Raw genomic sequence first — 20029 nt, forward strand, 5'->3', positions numbered from 1 at the left:
AAACATTTGCTCTCACGCCCACAAATGAAACAAAAAGCCAGGAAGTAAAAGTGGCAGTTTTTATTCACCAGGTTCCAGTTAACAACAGAAAGAACTACTGCTGTGATATATATTTTCTTTTTACAGCTTCTCCCTCTTTCAATCCCTCCACTTTATCTTGTCCACTCTTGCCTGGCACACTTGTATCTTTTTGTCTTGGCGTCTTCTCTGCGACTCTTCATCTTCATACTTGTCAGTGTTTTGTCCTCTCGCCACCCGTTTTCTCTTTTAAAGCTCCTCGGAGTGAAAGGCTGAATGACAGGGGAGAAAATCAGTCGCAGTAGTTCATCAATCACGCCTACAGCAGGTGTAAATGTTAGGGGAGGGAGAGTGGCACACATGCAAACCACTGATTGTGATGTTTTCTCCCGGAGCAAAACAGCACTTTGGCTGCTATTACTACACATGGAGAGTGATGATCAATGTTAGGCTGCCTTTTTATTCATAAATTTTTGTTTCATCATCATCACCTGCTGCTGATTTGGCCTTAAAAACGTCTTCTTAAATACTTGAACGGGAGCAAGTGTTGCCCAAGGTCAAGGTTTTATTACATTTAATTAACGGTAACATGACTGGAACACTGGTTTTTGGTAATTGAATTGAAGAAGCTAATATTAAAAGCTCATTTTCTACCAATTGTAGTGGCACAATTTTGCAGGTTAGATGAGCATTATATTCATTATTACTATTACCCAGTTTAGTCAGTGAGTGATTACACTCTGCAGCCGCGTCGTTACTATGACGTGCACGTCCGCGGGCTATAACAATACAAAACTGCACTAAAAACATGTGGTTTTAGCATAAACATGAGAAGAGTTTGATACAGGGTTTTTCCACATTGACATGCAGATTATTTTGTTCCCCCCTTTATTTCCACAGAATATTGAAAATGTTTCATTCATGGTTTGGTGCGTGTAAAAGTCTTCTCCCTGAACAAGACGTTAGGTGGGATAAGCACAGGCGGATTATGAAACAGCAGGATCTTGTGTACAAAATGTAAAAGGGCCCATCTTCCTCTACAAAGCAGACAGATTTGAAACGACAACACATCTGCAGCTGTTTCATGTTTTTTCCCTTAAGTAGTTTCTGTGTCTCTTTAGTGATTTTGAAGAGACACCGTGGACACCGAGAACTCCAAACCTGTGTGCACTTAAACATCTTAATGTATTAATAGTAATCCTCATGGGTTAGATGGGTTACGAGTGTAAGGTGATGTGTTCTTACATGTGAGGGTTTCAGTTAGGTGGTGAATACCTTCCTCCTCCTCCTCGGGAGCGACCAAATTGGCGGCGAACGTCCACATCATCTCCCACCAATCAGTGTTTTCCGGAGCTGTGATTGGAGCGTAGCTGGACTTCATTGGACGAACACCACCTGAGTCAAAACAGAGTAGATACATGAACACACCATAAGTCAAAAGAACTAAAAATAGTGGAGTTAAGGATACAGACTGGACGGAAACACAATAATATTTATTTATACTTGAGTGAATGTGACATGTATACAGACGTTTTTACTTGCCTCTACCCTTCAAACCTCTCTTAGCGATGGCAGAAGGAGGAGGGAGACCTGATATGGAGAGATCCATGAATGCAACATTATCAGACGCAGTGTCTTTGGGTAAATTACAGGTTGCAAAGAGGATAAAGGAAACAAAAAGAAAAGGGAGAGAGGGCAAACAAAGAGGAGACAATAGATCCCAAAACTTAAAAGAACAATGAGCAGCAGCCTTTGTCTCACTGCTGTTTTGTTTAGTTTTCAAGCAATCGAAGCCACACGCAGCGTTAGATTACACACACTCATGACACTAATGCAGTAACGTGATAACAAAACAAACAACAAAGTTTTATCACAAAGAACAAGCTCAGACTTATCTCTGAAGTGAAGGATGCGGAGGACACAGCAACAAGCAACAACGCATCTAGCTTTTGTGATGATTCAGCTTGACATCACCCTCACTGGTTTTTACTCTTAATGTAATATATCCCAATGACTTGATTTATTTATGCTTTTGTAAGGCATATTTCTTATATTTCGTTATTATATTTCGTATGATGTGCTTTATTTGTTATGTTTAACTTTTATGTTTGCTGTAAAATGTCTCTTTGTGTTGGACTGACCTGCCAAGGGAGTTCTGTTTAACCATACAAAGCTCCTTTTTAAATAAATCATAATCATAATACATAGTTAAAATCTATACTTTGTTCTGATTTTCCTGTCTCAGTGTTGCCGGACTCTGATCAAACAAACAACAAGTGGCATTTCATATGCAATAATTATAGCATCTACAAGTGCAGGCTTGATGATTAATTACAAAGTTACTCTCATTAACCTTTAATGATTTCATTAGTGAGCTGATTTCTCATCAGACATGAAGTTTTTTTTTATTATTATTACGATCAAACTGTGTGCTTGTGTGTCTCAGCGTCTTCTTGAACAATTCATTAACCACTAATTGCCGCGGCATCTGCTTCGTATTGCATTCAGACTCACACCAGTGTTGTTTTTTTTTGATTATGTATTTATTCACTACAGCACACACACACACACACACACACACACACACACACACAGATCTGTACGACTTACTGCGGAGGGACTTTGCCGCCCAAATATTTTGCCGCTCATCAGTATCTGTAATAAGCCAGAAAATGCCTTTACTGCTCTGGCCTTGAAGATAATGACACATCCTGTTAGTGGTGTTAAAGCAAACTGTGATGCAACAGCTGCCACGGCGGCGAGCGTGTGTTTGCATCCGTCTCTCTGAGGAACACATGAATTAGCACATTCATCGCTCCTCCGCGAGTATTATGATAACTCCTGGCTCTAAAGTACTAAATGCATTGTTTTGGTTGTCTCTGTGGATCTCTTTAATGTGCCCCTCTCCAGCTCTCTGCCTGTTTGTTGTCCAAGTGTGGAGGAGTCATCACGGCCTCCTCACAGACAGCTCATTAATGCGGTGGCATTTCTTTGATTGACATTTCCACACTCTATCAGGAATAGAAGGACAGCCCTCCACCTCTTTCAGTCTGGTTTCTCTCCGTGTCCCTTTTCATCTCCATCTATTTCTGCTCATCGTCTTACGTTCATGTTGTCATCCTGTGTTTTCTCTTCATGTGTCTTTATTCTCTCCCAACCTTTCTGCCTTTGTTTTTTTGTTGTTGTTTTTAGTTTGGTGTAAAGTTTAGCAGCCACATCAACATGAGAAAACATGAAGGAAAAAAGGAAGATGAAAATCTTGGAGGAGAGTTGAGAGGAGGGTCGGGGCAAAAAGAAAATGTTTCTTCTTTCTTTCTTTCTTTCTTTCTTCCTCTGATCTTCTGTGTCCTTTCTTCCTCTGATCATCCCTGTGTCCTTCCTTTCTTCCTCTGATCTTACCTGTGTCCTTCCTTCCTTCCTTCCTGGATGACGATGATGTAAACATTCTTCAGGTTCAGACTCACAAATGTGTGGAATATAAATCCAGCCTGTTCTTCTTGTGACTTTAACAATGTTCTCACCCCAGTTTATTTTAAACACTTCAGCTTCTTGTTCTCTGACAGAGGAGGAAGAACAGTCTTTACATGACTGATTCAGCCCACTGTCTCTGTCTCTCAACCATTGTCTTTCCTTCTGTGACAGCCCCTGCTGCTTTAGACAACAACCTTCTTCTATCTCTTATGAATTACTGCACGTCTCTAAATGGTATGTCTAAGTACTGTATGTCTCCACATTTATATGCACACACACACACACACACACACTCCGCTTTTTCACGACAGGACAAATTGCATTTCTTCTTCATTGTCCAAAAATGTCCCCTTGCTGTTTCATTTACACAAACTGGCCTTTATTGAAATGTCATGGTGGGAGAAAAGCCTTGTGATTAAAAATGCAGCCCAGCATTTTGTCATTGTCACCTTGCAAATATTTGCCTCCGGAAATGGAAGATAACTACAACGTACAGGGAAACATCTCCTCACTTCAGCTCTATCATTAGCCCTGACAGAAATATCTCTCTGTGACTTGGAGAAAAAGACTTGAAACTTTTATTGATAGCTCTGTGTGATGTGCGGGGTGATGTATGAATCAATTTCCATCCCGGACTCTCTATTCCATTTTCACTGAGCTCTTGAAATATCAACTCCAACACTTCCAGTGCCAAATAGACAGTAAATCTCCACAATTGCACAATTGATTCAATCTTAAATTCCTACCGGCAGATTTACAGCTGTCATGAGGCGCAGCATTCATACACATTATCTGAATAAGCAACTTTATCACCCTTTTGTTATTAATAAGCCTCTGGTTTCTTTAAGTCTTACTTCTACTGAACCTGACCTTAACTTAAACATGTATTCTCCTTGGATTTACATTATAAGGAGTTGTTTTTTTGGTGTTAACAGATATAGGTCCTCACAACATGCGTCCACACTAGTAATGCAACACATACTGTATGGTACATTATCGTGCACTGACACAGACTTGTGACAAATACGGTAAAACCCCCAATAAATGTACAATTTAACAAATGCTAATTTATTCCAGGGCGGCACAAAAGATCACTGAGTGGTTTGTTTAGTTCAGTAAAATTTTATGGATCGTAAACTCGCTCTTTCCAGTCAGTTTAACCATCCGTGTGAGGTTTTGGAACGTCAGTTTCCCATTCATTTGTCATCCGTCTGTTGCAATGATTAAGGGCTGTTAATCACGGGTCGTTTCCTCTTCACAGCAAATGAGAAAACAAGACACACATTTGGAAAAAAAAACGTTTTTCAAAGGGCAAATCAGCACTAAGTCACTTTAAAGATTTATCTTTCCATGTCCATTTTCCTTTTCAGATATACACGTGTTTAACTTTGCAAACAGCTATGAGGCAGGAATTTGGATGGCTACAGTAACTTTGTAAAACTTGTCAGCAAAAAGTCAATGTTACAGGATAGTTGGTATTCATGGAGAGGACCATGTCAGGGACTAAACTGCACTAGAGCAGAAATATAAAGTAGGTGATGCCAGGCAGGAGAAGCCTCACACTTAACAGTTTTCTTCAAGAGCCCTTGTGTCCGTCGCATATACAATAGCTTTACCTGACGGCACTCAAATCAGCACAATCATGGCTCTCAGCACATGTTTAGCTTTTTGACAGCTGGTGACAAACACGTGCTGAGTGAAGGTTCCACCCACTGCAAGGTTATGTCCTGATTTAGTGTTGATCCACCCTTGAAAAAGGTCAAATGCAGCGGCTCTCAGTTTGAAATACTGGACACACACAGCGGACAAGACAAGACAAGACAAGGACCATCTTGATTTCCACTGCTCGGTCACGCGCCGTTGTCGTGCAAGCGAGAGAAAAACATGCGGCGCAGTTTAGATTGTTAATGTTTCTTTGCTTGTTGTTGTTGTTTTTACCAGGAGATAAACACACGGGGTCGTCACAGTATGATGTGTACTCTTTGGATGGGATGGCAGGTGATTGACAGCATGAGGATGGAGAAGAGGTGAAGGGGTTTGGGGGGGATGAACAAAGGAGGAAAGTGAGGAGAAGTGTTACAGATGAGTGTGTTGAATGTGTGAGGCAGGACTATCGCTGCACTGCAGCATATAGTCCTCATACATGGTGGCGGTGATGTGAAGCAGTTGTGACAAAGAATAGATATGAGTTGAATTGACTCGTAAATTAGCCGAGCACCGAAATGCACCAGCTCCGTGACAAAAATAAATGATTGATTTTCTGTTGTGTGGTCGGATAAAAAACGGCGACGCTTTTAGCTCCGTGCATGACACTGTATCTGATTTGATCACCGCAGTATTTAATATGCGCCGCAGACAGACTGTGTGTATTTCTAGAAGACGCAATACAACTAAGTGAAACCGATCATTTCTTATTTCTATAATAAGTAAATGACATTCATTTATTTCATGGAATTTATCCACAAATGCTGCCTTTTCAAACATTCATCATCAACTGATGACTAAACTAGACTTGTAACTAATTTAGTTTAAACGGTAAAAAATAGAAGAAGGTTTTTTTGGAAGCAGAGCAGCGTCTCATCAAAAGGTGCAAAAAAGAACAACTTCAATGATATATTTAGTCCATTTTTAGCTCCATTATTAATCAACAGGTATTAAATATCATGTCAACAGATAATCATTTGACACTTACTCAACTGATAATTAACATACAATTAACTATGTTGTGCTTCAAGAGTGGCTCTACAGATTCTAACCTATACAAAAGTGCCTGTTGATTATATTGATTATATTATCTGTAGATTTTTTTTAGTCTGTCTTTAAAAACAAAAATGCATATGCTCACACATTTAAAGGACAATCAGTGGCCGATTTCCTTGAGTCCCTTCTGGCAGGAAAAGAAAATAATCCCCTTCTCATGCAATTACAGCAACTGATATCCTTTTATTGCATGGGAGGATTTCTTCACCCTTAGAACACAGAGCATTTAGGCTGCTTTTTTTCCATGACTATGCTAAACTGTGTATTCAGAGTCTATCAAATGTGCAATATAGACTGTCTTATATCCTTTTCACCAACTATATAAACACACCTCAGCAAAAAATACTAAACATCTTTAAAATCCGATTGAATGTGTGAAATTTGGAATTATGTCACAGCTCAAATTTCACTTGACTCGTTTTTTATGAACAAAAATAACAGAAAAACTGTCTATTTTGTGATTTTTGCGCAATTATTGCGCCCGGTTTTGAAAAAATAATATGAGATATAAAACGGATCATAACTTTGACTCAACAACACATACGCAAGACAAAAAAACACAGTTTTGTGACAGTAAATGTGACCTATAAACATACATCCTCAGGATGTCCATATAAGGAGTTGTGTGATCTGTGTCGAGCGAGCACTAAGGGTTAAGGAATACTTAATAAAAAAAAAGGTACCTACCCTGTAATTTCCTGCAGTAATAAGCCCACAGGTAAAATAGTCATATGTACACTTATAATAATCAAATTGCACTTCCTCAGTCTGAGCCATAAAGTAATTTATAACTGTAGTGGATTCACATTAGCACGGCCACATTTATCCTCTTATTTCTTTGGGAAATCAACCCAGATGCTGTGTTTACAAAAAGAAAACTGTGTTCTGCAACTGCAGCACAAGAGAGTGACTGTTGTTCATTCCCCCCATCTTATTATACTGTAATCAGATGTTTCTCATTATCTCCAGATAAAACTAAATTGGTTTGTGGAGCTTTGTAAAGCCCCGATCACGGTGCCAGCGAGCAGACAGACTTAGGCAGACCTGGAAAATGTTTGAAGGCGATATCTTGCTACAGCTGCATTTAAATGAATCGGTCTTTAACCTAACTGCAGTCTCTGGGAAATTCATTTTCTCTTATCTCGTGGCAATTAAGTAATTAAAGCATGATCAGGAGGGGGAATGGAGTCTGATCACTCAAAACAAATAAGACCTATATGGTATAGAACGAAGCAAAGCGGCAACGTTACATTTGTAGATTATCAAAGAAGTCTCCATCCACCTTCTATGGAGTTTTCTTTTCAATCCATTCTTTGAGTGTATGAGTCAGATGTTCTTGTGAAGATGAGGAGGAGTGCATGGACCTCAGCATGTACTCAGCTGGATACTACAGCGGTACATACTGTATAATGTCAAACGTTAGAGAAAAATGCTCTCCCGAACAGGAGCGTGTCATTTTCGATGCATTCATCGAGTCAAGTGACTGCTCAACACGCCACGCGCCGCTTTAAAACACCAGCCGAGGTTCAAGCACGTATCACATCACCCGACGCGTTGAACGTGCTCGAAAATGACGGCCCTTCGTGAGAGCATGGCCACTTTTGAAGTCTGCTTCAAAAATGTCTGTGAGGCTGTGAAATGTGTGGATGGAAATGTTGGAAAATGGGTGATACATGAGTGGGAGGAGAGTGTCATTAGAGTCCAAAAATATTAAAATCACATTTGTATGAGATTAAAACCATTATAGAATGCTGTAAATAATGGAAAAATCTGTTCAATTCGAATTTCTTACCTGTGAGAGTCTTATAATCGAGCAGGTCAAATAGAACAATGGCTACGCCCGACCACGTGAGGATCAGGGCCACAACCAGCAGCCAAGCCATTGGCGAGCTAAAGGTTAAAATGACATCGTCCATAAATGACCTCGCACTGCTCCGAGCTGAGGGGATCGCCGCCCCGCCGTTGGACTGGCTGCTCATTGTCGAAGAAAGCTGCGTGAGACAGGGTAGAAAGAACAGTTACCTTCAAATCTAGGTCAATATTTTCGAAATCTTACAGCATCAACAAAAGAAAAATCATAAATATCTTAACACTCATTGAAGCCGGTTTGGATAATTCGAAGAGAACCTGTTAGTTAAGCAGAAAAAAATGCTGATGTCTTTGTCAATGAAAGGATTTTTTATTCTCTCTCTCTCTCTCTCAGAAAAACTCCTCCAGCAGCCTCTGTCTTCCACAATTGATGTTTGTTAAAGCAGTAATCTGCAAAAGCAAACATGTATTGACGGAAACACAATGCGGCTGAAAATTATGTTTGTGTTTTTTTTTTTTCCAACAATGGGGCGAAGTGTTCATTAACATATCCATAGCATGTCGGGAAAATACCTAATGAATCTGCTATATTTTCAGTGATGATGTTGTGTCATCTATTTTTGCTGCTCGGCAACCAATCACAGCCTCTTCAGTATAAACATTAGGGGAAGATTGTGGGCGTTTACTGTCATCAAACCACAGCAGCAAGCGTGCACTAATCTAGTTTTGAAGACAAACCTTACATTCTCTTTTTAATTAAATACCGGAGGTTTTCTTTTTTTTAATGTACAAATCTGTGGCATCAGATTATACAAAATACCATCAAGTCAAACAACCCGCAACAAAGAGGGGTCAACTCTTCCAGGGTGTTTGGCTGTATATCTTAAAGAAATCCCTAAACATAGTTCGAAAAATATGTGTTTTGAACATTACAAACACTAAAGAAATATCTATGGCCAAATAAACATAAAGACAAAGGAATCAAATCAAAGACAAATTCCTTTATCCATCACCAATCCAAGCTTTTTTTCTTTACATTGGGACAGATATAGACCTAAGGTGTTCACATGTGGGAGTTGTGTAATGAGTCGGACATAGCCAAACTTGTGCTAGATTTACTGTATCATTGCTAACAGGGCATTTAACGTGCTATTTTATTTTTATTTTTGTTATGGAAGAAGTTCTTTCAATCCCTCTCCTGAATGTGTGGAGTTTTGTAAAACACCCACCTACGCGTGCACCAGGCCTAAGTCAGAGTGCTTTTGGTGGCTTGACCCCAGTCTCATGCAGAAGTTCAGACATGAATAACAATCCCTTCTGTCAAAAAGTCTCCCCCTCTGCTACAACCATTTTCCTATGGTTTGCATAATATTGTACGAAAAGTTAACAATTTCCATACTTTAAAAATGATAAATGGGTAAAAGAAGCTGTTATTTTGTGAGTTTTATATAAAATACAGTTGTCTCCAGACGACAAAAAGGCAATATCTGTGTCAGGAACAGCAACAAGGAACAATTCCACTATCTGTAAAAAAACAACAACCAGTAAGTGAAGTTGTTTAGTGTTGACATGGTGCAGTCTCCTCTGAGTTGTGTTGCAGCAACAAATTGTCCGTTTTTCTCACAAAAGTAAAAAAAAAAAAAAAAAAATCAGCATCTAAACTCAACTCCACATCCACACAGAAACCTTGGGAGGATTGTTGTAGTGCAAGGTCTTATTTGCCCCTAAAGCTTTCCGCTGCGTACAGTGCAGGACGATAGGTCATGGTGCCGTCGGTACAATAAGTGTGGAAAGATATTGACATTCACCGCTGGGCTGTGTGTGTGTAACTTTAATCCGTGCGTCATCATCATTAGTATGTGCAACAACTATACACTTTTCATTTTATTTCATTTCTTTTGATTGATGCACTGAGCGACTGTTAATTCATAAGGTTGTTGGTAAATCACTCCAATATGTTCTGTGATTTTTTGATTTTTTCGTTGAAGGAGGAGAATGAGAGATGTGAAGTGGAGAGATGAGCACGGGGAAGGAGAGTGGCAAGAGAACAAGGATTACCTGAGGTGATGATGAGATTAAATTCCATCTCACTCTGGAAAAATCCACTCTGTAAGACAAACGACTTCTCACAGGAAAGTTCCCGTTGTTGTGTGACGGTGTGGGCCGCTGAGCCTTAACGTGATTACAGTACGTGCCCACGTCGGGTTGTTTGTGTTGATTAGGCAGCGTGATGTGACAAAAGGCCTGAGATGATTAATTTTTCTTTCTGTTCTCTCGTTCCTGCCTCTCCGGCGGTGTATTTGTAAATATGACACGATAGTTACTCTGGTTTGATGTTTTTGAATTAAAACAGGAATGAAATATGAAATAGTTTGTGTCCGCTGAAGGATTCAGAGCCAGGAGAGGTGTGTGTTGTGTGCGGTGCTATTAAACAACACTCATTATGACACTGAATGGAGAATTAGGTTGTGGTTTGGATGCTGTTTCTCTCACATCAAGGTACATAGTCCCTACATCTGTTCCCTTTGCACTCACACCCAAGACAATCAGAAATGTAGAGAAAATACATAAAACATTGCACTTACAATGATACTAGACTTTTTTCTATTAGATATTAGACTAGTTTCAAACTAAAATCCTCGGAAATTACAATTTCCTTCTCTTAGTTCAAAGAATGTCTGAATGCAAACAGGAAGAGTTTTAATCACCACACAAAAAATATCCTAAGACTATCTATCTATCTATCTATCCATCCATCCATCTGGTGGTTGTATAATGTGCAGAGTCGATGTGTTTGGATTCGGCAGCAGCCGTTCTCCAGGTGACCTTTCTGTTGCAGTGTTCACAAAACAAACTACAAAATCAATTTAACATAATTTCTCCACACAGACTGAAATGTGCATTTGTGTGTGTGTGTGTGTGTGTGTGTGTGTGTGTGAAACAACTGGTGTGTTAAGAGTCAGAGCCAAGTGTGCCTCTGAGCACATGTTTGTGATATAAAAGCCATTGATCTGGTGAGCAACAACAAGTGTGTGTGTGTGTGTGTGTGTGCTTGTGTGTGTCCATTAAAAGTCAGAGCCGAGTCTGAGCGTGTGTTTGTGATATAAAAGCCATTGATCAAGTGAAGCCCTGGCATGGGCTGATCAGGCCGACGTATTGATCCACAGCAGGTAAAAACGGTCCCAGTGTTGCAGTGATAAAAGGCTGGAGTACAAGTGGAAATAACCTCGCAGCAGACAGAGGAGGAAAAGCTGCACTGTGTGTGTGTGTGTGCGCAATCGTCCACTTCAGCCTTCCTCTGCACACCTGCACACGTAGATCAACAGGAGAGTCACACACCCTGCAAAAAAACTTGGTGTCCCATGAGTCTGTCCTCTCTTTAAAGCCATGCAGATGACCCGGCCCACCTGTTGCTGCCACCAGTTCTGCACGGTCTTAACACATACAAGGACACAGGCTGTTGCTGTCTCTCTCTCTCTCTCTCTCGCTCTCTCTCTCTCGCTCTCTCTCTCTCTCTCCTTCACAGCAAAGGAATGAGCAGAATGAGCGGAATGTGGGCACGGGCTATTGTCCGGCGTTTGAGGGCGAATGGAAGGTGACAAAGAAAAGTCATGAGTCATGAGCGCATGGCCCTTTCGCACACAGCTGTCTGACAAAATAGTCAACTCACTGCTTCACTGTCGACTGTGGAGAATGTTGGTGAGCACATTTAATGATTACCCTCAAAATGTCCGTCTGGACTTTTTCTGATTAAATTAACCATAAAAAGGACCAGAGAATGTCCTGTAACTAAGTGCTTTTGCCTTTTTTTCCAGAGCAGCTTCCGGTACCTGGCAGTTATTTACAATTTACTGTTTTAACAATTTAAAATGAAGAAAAACAAAGAAGGTTTATTTAGAAAAACACTGCAGTTGCAACTTCTCAGCTTTCAGAAACCGCTGGAAATTTTTCATAACTACGGCAATGGAAAGTGCACATGTACAGACGCGTCGTCAGTGATACGCTCGGCGTTAAAGGGACTTTATTTTGCTGCAGATTAAGACTAAACCCAAGACACCCCTGTAGAAGAGTACAATATGGTACAATGTTACACAAATCCATAATTACACTTTTCATTATCGGAAAGAAGCAGTGAGAATAAGAATTCTACTTTAAGTCTGCCCCTGACTTAAACTCAAAGAATCTTTGATGGTCTGTCACTAACAATTAGCTACAACCTCATCTGAAACAAACAAAAAAAAGGTTTACCATTTACTTCTCAAATGGTTGATACTTTTGTACGCCAACAAATAACTTCTGTAAATCTGCCAGTGATACACACAACATTTAAGCAAGAAATCATTTGTTGAAGGCAATATTTAACATGTCAAGCGTTCATGTAGATTAGCATGGATCGAGTGACAATGTCAGCTGGAGTGTGGGCTGATCATCTCAACACCATGGCCCATAATATATCAATGGACTCTACTGGATGTCACAATTAGCCAGATCTATTTAGCGATGAGTGTGAGAGAGTTAAGCACCATCATGTTTAGGTCGGCAATGTTAAGATTACTTCCCAGTAATTATAGTTTAACAATGCACAATTAACAATTATGGACAAAAACATCAACATTTCACTCGACATACAGTATAGTTCCAATGAAAGCATTTTTAAATGACAATAAGTATGAACACCTGTATGGACCTGTCATCTGACCTTTAACATTCACAAACACCACGATCAGATCATTATTAAGTTCAGCCAGAGTGAAATGGATTTTTTGTTGTACCGTACCTTGGACCTGCTGGATGTTCAGCGATAACCTTCAGTTCTTCAAAGGCTCGGGGAAATGCAGTGTTACCATAGAAACAAATGCAACTCCACTTGTTTTTAGCCCAAGCTGAATGTGAGAAACTAAGACCGAGGCAACACTCAAATCCGGCAGCGGAAAGCGCACAGCGGTCGTATTAAGCTGGATCACACGGGGCCTAAAAATAAACTAAAACCTTCCCCGCAGAAGAAAAGTGGCAGCTTATAGAGTTCATTGTATTTCCAAAGTAAGTTGTTCTTGAAGGTTTTGCGTCAAAGTATCTGAGAGTCCTGGTTATAACTTGCTGGAGAGAGAGAGTGTGAGTGAGACAGAAAGAGAGAGGCACATAGAGAGAGAGAGAAACAGGGAGAAGGGTTGACCCACCCTGCCCCCTCTGAGGGTCCAAAATAGAGAGATAAAATCAGGGAGGGGTGGGGGAAGATTTTAGAAGAAGAAACGGGGGGTGAGGGGGGAAAACAGACCGCACAGTAGCAAAGATCAAGCGATGGAGCGGAGAAGGGGAAAAAAAGGAGGAGAGAGAGAAGTGAGGAGACAAAGGTCTCAAGGTCTCACATGCAGTCTGAGAAACCCAGGCTTATTAATCACGGTATAATGATGGAGGAAGACACGGTTCTAGTTGGTGTTTCCTCCTCTGAGAGGTTTATTACTGGACTGACCTGTTCAAATTAACAAGGCTATTCCCTCACACCGATAATGTGGACCAGGTATTCATTTATTTCCTTTTTTTTAATTAAGTCCATTATGTGTTTAATTATGGTCTAATAATATCATATAACAGGTGGGTCCTTCGACGACGACAACAACAGCAGCAGCTCTGCTGTATCACAACTTTGTCTAGAGAGCAAATATATTCACTTTGTGCCCTTGACAACAACTTAACTACTTAGAACTTTAAACATCTTCCTCCAAGGGGAAACATATACTGTATCCTCCTCCGCGGTGCCCAACCTTGTCAAACGGAGGTCAAAGTCAGGGGTAAATAAGTAAATAAAATATCTAATTGAGCCCCGTGTGAGTTTTAAAGCCCTGCCAGAACCTGTTTTTTAGACCCACTTTAAAGGTCTATGTGTGTGCGTGTGTGTGTGTAACCTAGCAGTGCTAAGGTGTAACCTGAACCCCAGTCTTGCCCTGGGAGCCTGTGCTGCTGCGCGGCACAGGCTATAATTAGAGGTACAGACAGCAGCTGGTGTTAACATAGGACTGGACTGCTTTATATGTAGGGCACACAGAGGGGGCTGAGGGCTGGGGGACACAACACACACACACACAGTCTAGCCCATGTAACTCTGTATGTGAGTCATTCATGAGATTGTTTTTTTACCTGTAATTCTTAAAAAAAAAAGTAAGAGCCTCACTGCTGTTATTGACATTTCAATATTTTCTTTTTCCTTCAGAGAGACCGTGTGACTCTTACTCGTGTTATGATACTGCACATATTTTACCATAACACTGCTACCACTCAGTGAACTTGTGAGTGTTATTTTCATGAACAATTCAGTAAATGAGTTAATATGATGTACATATGTCAGTTTACTGTCTTTACCATTTTCTTAGTCAACTAACAAGATATTAAAAAAAAATTTATAAGGAATCTGTCATTTTGTTTCTATATTCCGCGAGAGTCCTTTTTTTTTCTCCCCATCTGATCCCATCTGTCTTTTTTGGCTGATCTTTGTGCTCCGTTCAGTTCAGTTCTGTGCTCATCGTCTCTGCTACCCTCATTCTTTGGTTTTACATCGAAGTGGCCTCTTGTGCCTTCTATTTATTTGTTAATTTGAGTTTATGGACTTCCTGTTTACCCCAGTGTCTGATAGCTGCCAACCTGTCCAGCATGATGAGCGTCTTTATTTAATAAATATTCTCTAGGGCTCCCTCCTGCCTTATCTTTTGTCTGCATTGTGGATTTATGAAACCCCACACTCAACTGTTTCTGTTGTTAAAAGAAATTATTATTAATATTATTATTATTATTTTATTTTAAGGTCTAAATACACACTAATGTAAGAATAATTTACAAATATAAACCATTAACTGAAACTTTTGGTTTTGACATATTTAATGACCTGATTTGATTTGATTTGATTTGGTTATTGCTTACCTATACTTAAAGTAAATGTGAGACTACTCTTTTTAATCTCTGCTCATTATTACACAAACTTTAAATTTCTATATGATGCAGAACTGAGTAAATGTAAATTTGATTCTAGGAGAAGCTGCTGACTGTGATGTGAGAGTGTGATGGAAAACACAAAAGCTAATTAAGCCAATTTTTTATTGATTTGCAGTTAATATCAGGAGGAAATATGAATCGTTTGCATATATTTAATTTTTAGTGCAACCCCATCTGCCTGAACAGTGAATGATTGGTCATTAATACTCATTTTAAATACTGCATGCTGCACTGGGTATCTGCCCTGTAGTCTGGCCGGTCCACAAGAGTTCCAATTTTCAAATTTCAGTCATTTAGACTCAATTAAGGTTACATTCTCGACCACATGATAAATATTTACTGCTGGCCCTGTTTTCGATTTGTACTCTCAATTTTATGTATCTGTCATTTCAATTTGCTATGCTGTATGCACATACAAACGCGCCGACCAGGAGAAATGCAGTGATGAAACCAACCATCCACAGAAAATCTGATGAAACTAAGAGCAATCAGCTATAACAACGCACATGTCTGCACAGTTCTCTGCGGTAATACGTCTTTGTGTGTGGCTGTTAGTGGTGATTTGACTGAGAGGTATGCTTCGTTCTATTTAGGTTTTTATTCAAGCTGAGGTTCAGGATGAACAGCGACGGAGGTGTGCTGTCCTGCTGATGCCAGTGCAGCACCACGGGCATTAAACTAGGTCAAGGACACACCTGTGGCTGCTGATGACAGTTCAGCACCATGGACAGTGAACTAAACCTAGGACACACCTGTGGCTACTTGTGACAGTTCAGCACCGTGGTCAGTTATCTAAGCATAGGACACACCTGTGGGTACTTGTGTCAGTTCAGCACCATGGACAGTGTACTAGGTCAAGGACACACCTGTGGCTGCTGATGGCAGTTCAGAACCATGGACATTGAACTAAACCTAGGACACACCTGTAGCTACTTGTGACGGTTCAGTACCACGGACAGTGAACTAAACCTAGGAAGCACCTGTGGCTACTTGTGACAGTTCAGCACCATGGACAGTGAACTAGGTCAAGGACACACCTGGGGCTGCTGATGACAGTTCAGCACCATGGAGAGTGAACTGGGACACGCCTGTGGCTACTGTTAGACACAGCTGGACCCGATCACATCAAACACACCCAAACATGAATTGTCACACATCCAGCATCACTTCACTGACTCTTGACTCAGAACTGTGAGTATCTGAATGGTGTGACTGCAACTTCCTACTGCAGAGGTTGTGTCCTTCAACTTTGTTATGTTTGGACACAAACACATTCCTAACACTGTGACCTTCAAAGGTCAGAGTCTACTTAGTCATCTTCTTGTGTGGTCAGATAATCAGTTTTAGAAAAGTGTTACTTTTTTACAAATCAGCTACAATGCCAGGATGGAATTTTATTTTTTACATGTTTTGTTTACATAATGGTCATTTAATTTCTTCTAACTTGAGGCTACTGCCTCTCAGGGTCAACACAAACACAGAGAAGCTGTATTTACTTGAAACAACCTCTTAGGCTCTTGCCAACTATCACCATGTTTAGATCTCAGCCTCCCTGGTCATTTCTGGCTGGAGGCTAACTCACTCATTCACTCACTCATCTTCCACCACTTTATCTACACAAGGATCACGGGGGGCACTGGATCCCAATCGCAGCTGACATAGGGTGAAAGGCGGGGTTCACCCTGCACAGATTGCCACTCTCCAATTTGCTGAACCCCCAAATCTGCATGTTTTTAAACAGTGGGAGGAAACCGGAGAAAACCCACACACATCTATCTTATCTTGTCTCAATTATTTTGTGCAATTTGTAAAATGCTTTGATTTTGTCACTGATTACAAAACCACCATGCCCTATTTCAGCCCTATGGGCTTGTCATGCTATATTTATATCTAACAGACATGGAGAAGTTTCCATAGATGCTCTGATCGCTAAACATTTCTAATTTAAAAACAACTATCTAATATATAACATTTTCCTAACTTATAACGTCCAAATAGTTTTTTTTTTATGTTGATAAATAATGAATGTACATCATTTATTATGTACTAAGCTACTGAATATGTCCATGAATTTTATATACATTTGGCTCCACAGGCTGGATGAAGCACGGGGTGTGACTCTGAGATGTCTGTTTCCAGCTCACAGGCAGCTGCAGGCCTTTAAACAAAGAACACCAACTCTGGGAATAAGAATAAGAGGTGAGGAACACACAGTCCCACAACATCTAAACATCTATACATCCCCGTCTCTCCAAAACACTCTCTCCATGTCTGCAATACTGCCAGACTCCTTCAGCCACCCACATATTTAGCTGTTGTTGTCTGTTCTCCTCTGTACTGTGCTTGCATAATCTTTCTTGGAGTGTCTTCTAACTTTATGTCCTTCTTTCACCTTGACTTATTCATCCTATCTCTCTATCTCTCAAGTCACCTTTCTTGTGCTCCTTTCCTTCCTTTCGTTCAGCCCTCCTCCCCCTCTTCTCTGCATCGGAACTTTCTTCATATCCTTCCATCTTTGTCTGTTTCGCTCTCTCTCCACACACACGGGTTTGCGCAGCTATTCCTCTTAGGACTCCATTCATTTAACAGCTTAAGCAGATCATTACCCCTTACCTTAAAGGGCCACTTCAACCAATCAAATACAGTTTTTACAATTGTCCAGAGATAAATATGTTATTTGATCATCAGACAGTGGATCTGAGATACTCGTCTCATTCCCTCAACAACATAGATGACATTTTATTTGAAAAAATTTAACAAATTTTTACGAGTAAAAGACCAGAAAAAGTTGAATAAATTAAAAGAAAACTGGTCAAATTTAATCCAACTCTGTAATAGAATGTGAATTAAGCAAACCCGGCAGCATCGTAATGATTTTAAGTGTATTCTTCATTTGACCGAGTGGAAAAAAAGGATGAAACAGCCCTTTAACCATAAGCAATAATGCCTTATCCTAACCTTAACCTAATCAATATTCAAACCTTAAGCCTTAAACTATTCTTAAACTGAAGCAGTACCTCAGAAATTAGGTTCTGCCTAATTAGGACCAGGTTGTCGTCTCTCTGGGGACTACTGGTCCTGACAAGGTCAGTTTTTATGCCAGAAAAGATCCTTAAAATCTAACAAGTACACACACTCGCGCACATGCACTTGTGCAAACACACACACACAGACACACACGCTCACACACAACTCTTCTTATTAAATTAGTAATAATGTCACCATGCTCTCTCCCAGGAGGCCAGTGTTATTGACTTCATTATGCAAATGTAAACCAGCCGAAAGCTATATTACTGATGGGATAAGACACACACACACACACACACACACACTCTGTTTGTAGGCCGAGTGAGAGCTGGCCGGGGAAAAAAATTTCTTGCTGTTTCAGATAATTATGTCAGCCAATAAAGTTGATGTGTATATTAGCAGGGAATCTGCTCAGTCTAATGGGCCTGCAGCTTTATCTGTGTTTTAGTGACAGATAATTAGAAACGAAGAGAAGAGAAAAGAGAGGAAAAGGAAAAAGTAATCTGCGCCGTTCTTCACAGATCAGTCACACATTTAACTTTTTTTTTTTTTTTTTATAGGAACAGTTGCCGGGATCTATTGATCAAGAATTCCATTATCCCTTTAAAGCCGAGCGTATCGCAGACGACACTTTGCATTATTGTAATTGTGCGACGGTTTGTGCCATCAGGAAACTTCCAACGGTTTCTGAAAGCTGAGGAGTTGCACGTCAAATCCAACATGCGGTTATTTATGGTAATTGCACTCACACTGCTGCAGGAAGCTGGCAAATCAGCGTCTTTGTCACCAGAGAGGAGTGAGTTGGAAAAATGCCTGTACATTGTCTCCAATTTTTGGCCTGTTTTTGCGCATTGAGACAAAAACTCATATAAATTACTTTATTTTATTATAAAATAATATGAATTATTTTAAATATGTTTTATACTGTTCATATTTCAAATTTAACACGCAAAATCTGGTCATCATGTACAACTAGTGTTTGTTTTTGTTTTTCTTCATTTTAAATTGTTAACTCACCATTTTAACATGCAGTGATTTGTAAATAACTTACTCACAGGACATTTTCTGGCTCTTTAACGCTTAAAAAAAGCAAAAGAAAATCCAGAAGGACATTTTGAGGCTTAGGTGTTAAAGGGTTATAAGAGACAATGACTCACCTTCAGCTCTTAGGCTTTGTTTACAGCCTCGCCACTAAAACTGTAGTGCCACAACAGATGTTGACCAATCCCTTTCAGCTACATCGTCTTTCTATGTTGCAAAGAAACTTTAAGAACGAGGAAAGAGTCCAAAAGTAAATCAAAAGCTATTTAAACCTGTGTCAGTATAACCACGTAGTGTTAGAGATGGAAAGATTGCCTCTGGTCATGTGCCATGTGCATTCAAAATGAATGGGTCTGTCCGTGTTGGTTCACCTTTTTGTAGATGAAACTCCACTATCAACTTTTTTTTTTCTGTCCGTTTTTCTAGCCCACTGCAGCTTTGATTTGGGTCCATTTCATGTTTTTAATGAAATCATTATTATAACTATAACCCAGATTAATGTTTTTTTTGATGATTATATGCCACAGTAAATGTTGCATTACAAGCAACATATGGACTCCATGAACTGTGCTCATCCGAACGGGCTACCCTACGCCAGGTTTAAAGACGATATTTGGCTGCGAACATCACTTCACAGGAAACAGACAGATGGAACAGCAGGGTAGGTGGGTGTACCAACCACTAGTATCTGAATAGGCTGCAAACTTTGGAGTCCTTCTTTTTTCGTGAAAATCCTCTCATCTTAACTCTGATCTGTCGAGCCTGCAGTTTTCCTCCATCAAACTGGTACTCAGTGGTCATTGTTGCCAAACCATGCTGTGTCTTGATACCAGTGCACACACGGGGAAATGTATTGGAGAGTATACAGCAAACACACACACACATACACACAGTATTAAACACAGTATTGGCAGAGGCA

The 20029-nt window shown here is 40.1% G+C and overlaps 1 protein-coding gene and 1 long non-coding RNA gene across 6 annotated transcripts in view; one reads left to right on the forward strand and one right to left on the reverse strand.

The window, feature by feature from the left end:
• The window catches only part of LOC131443346 (uncharacterized), a 35051-nt gene extending 15229 nt beyond the window's left edge, over nt 1-19822 (forward strand). The window contains exons 2-3 of the long non-coding RNA XR_009233603.1: nt 17138-17241; nt 18630-19822. This is a non-coding gene — a long non-coding RNA (uncharacterized LOC131443346). The remainder of the gene's footprint in view (nt 1-17137; nt 17242-18629) is intronic.
• LOC131443345 (triadin-like) lies at nt 46-13244 on the reverse strand. 5 transcript variants are annotated; one of them, XM_058612881.1, is made up of 7 exons: nt 12836-13244; nt 8042-8240; nt 5428-5469; nt 2629-2673; nt 1561-1608; nt 1294-1413; nt 46-290 (listed from the first exon to the last, which is right to left on the reverse strand). In XM_058612881.1, the coding sequence occupies exons 2-7, from the start codon at nt 8226-8228 to the stop codon at nt 268-270; spliced, it is 465 nt and encodes a 154-aa protein (XP_058468864.1). In that variant the 5' UTR covers nt 8229-8240; nt 12836-13244; the 3' UTR covers nt 46-267. The 5 variants fall into 5 exon arrangements, with proteins under 5 accessions (XP_058468864.1, XP_058468863.1, XP_058468865.1 ...); XM_058612880.1 differs by having other exon boundaries at nt 1264-1413; XM_058612882.1 differs by lacking the exon at nt 5428-5469 and having other exon boundaries at nt 1264-1413.
• Nucleotides 19823-20029: the final 207 nt, after the last annotated feature.

The sequence above is a fragment of the Solea solea genome, chromosome 17, assembly GCF_958295425.1.
Source record: "Solea solea chromosome 17, fSolSol10.1, whole genome shotgun sequence".
Taxonomy (NCBI): domain Eukaryota; kingdom Metazoa; phylum Chordata; class Actinopteri; order Pleuronectiformes; family Soleidae; genus Solea; species Solea solea.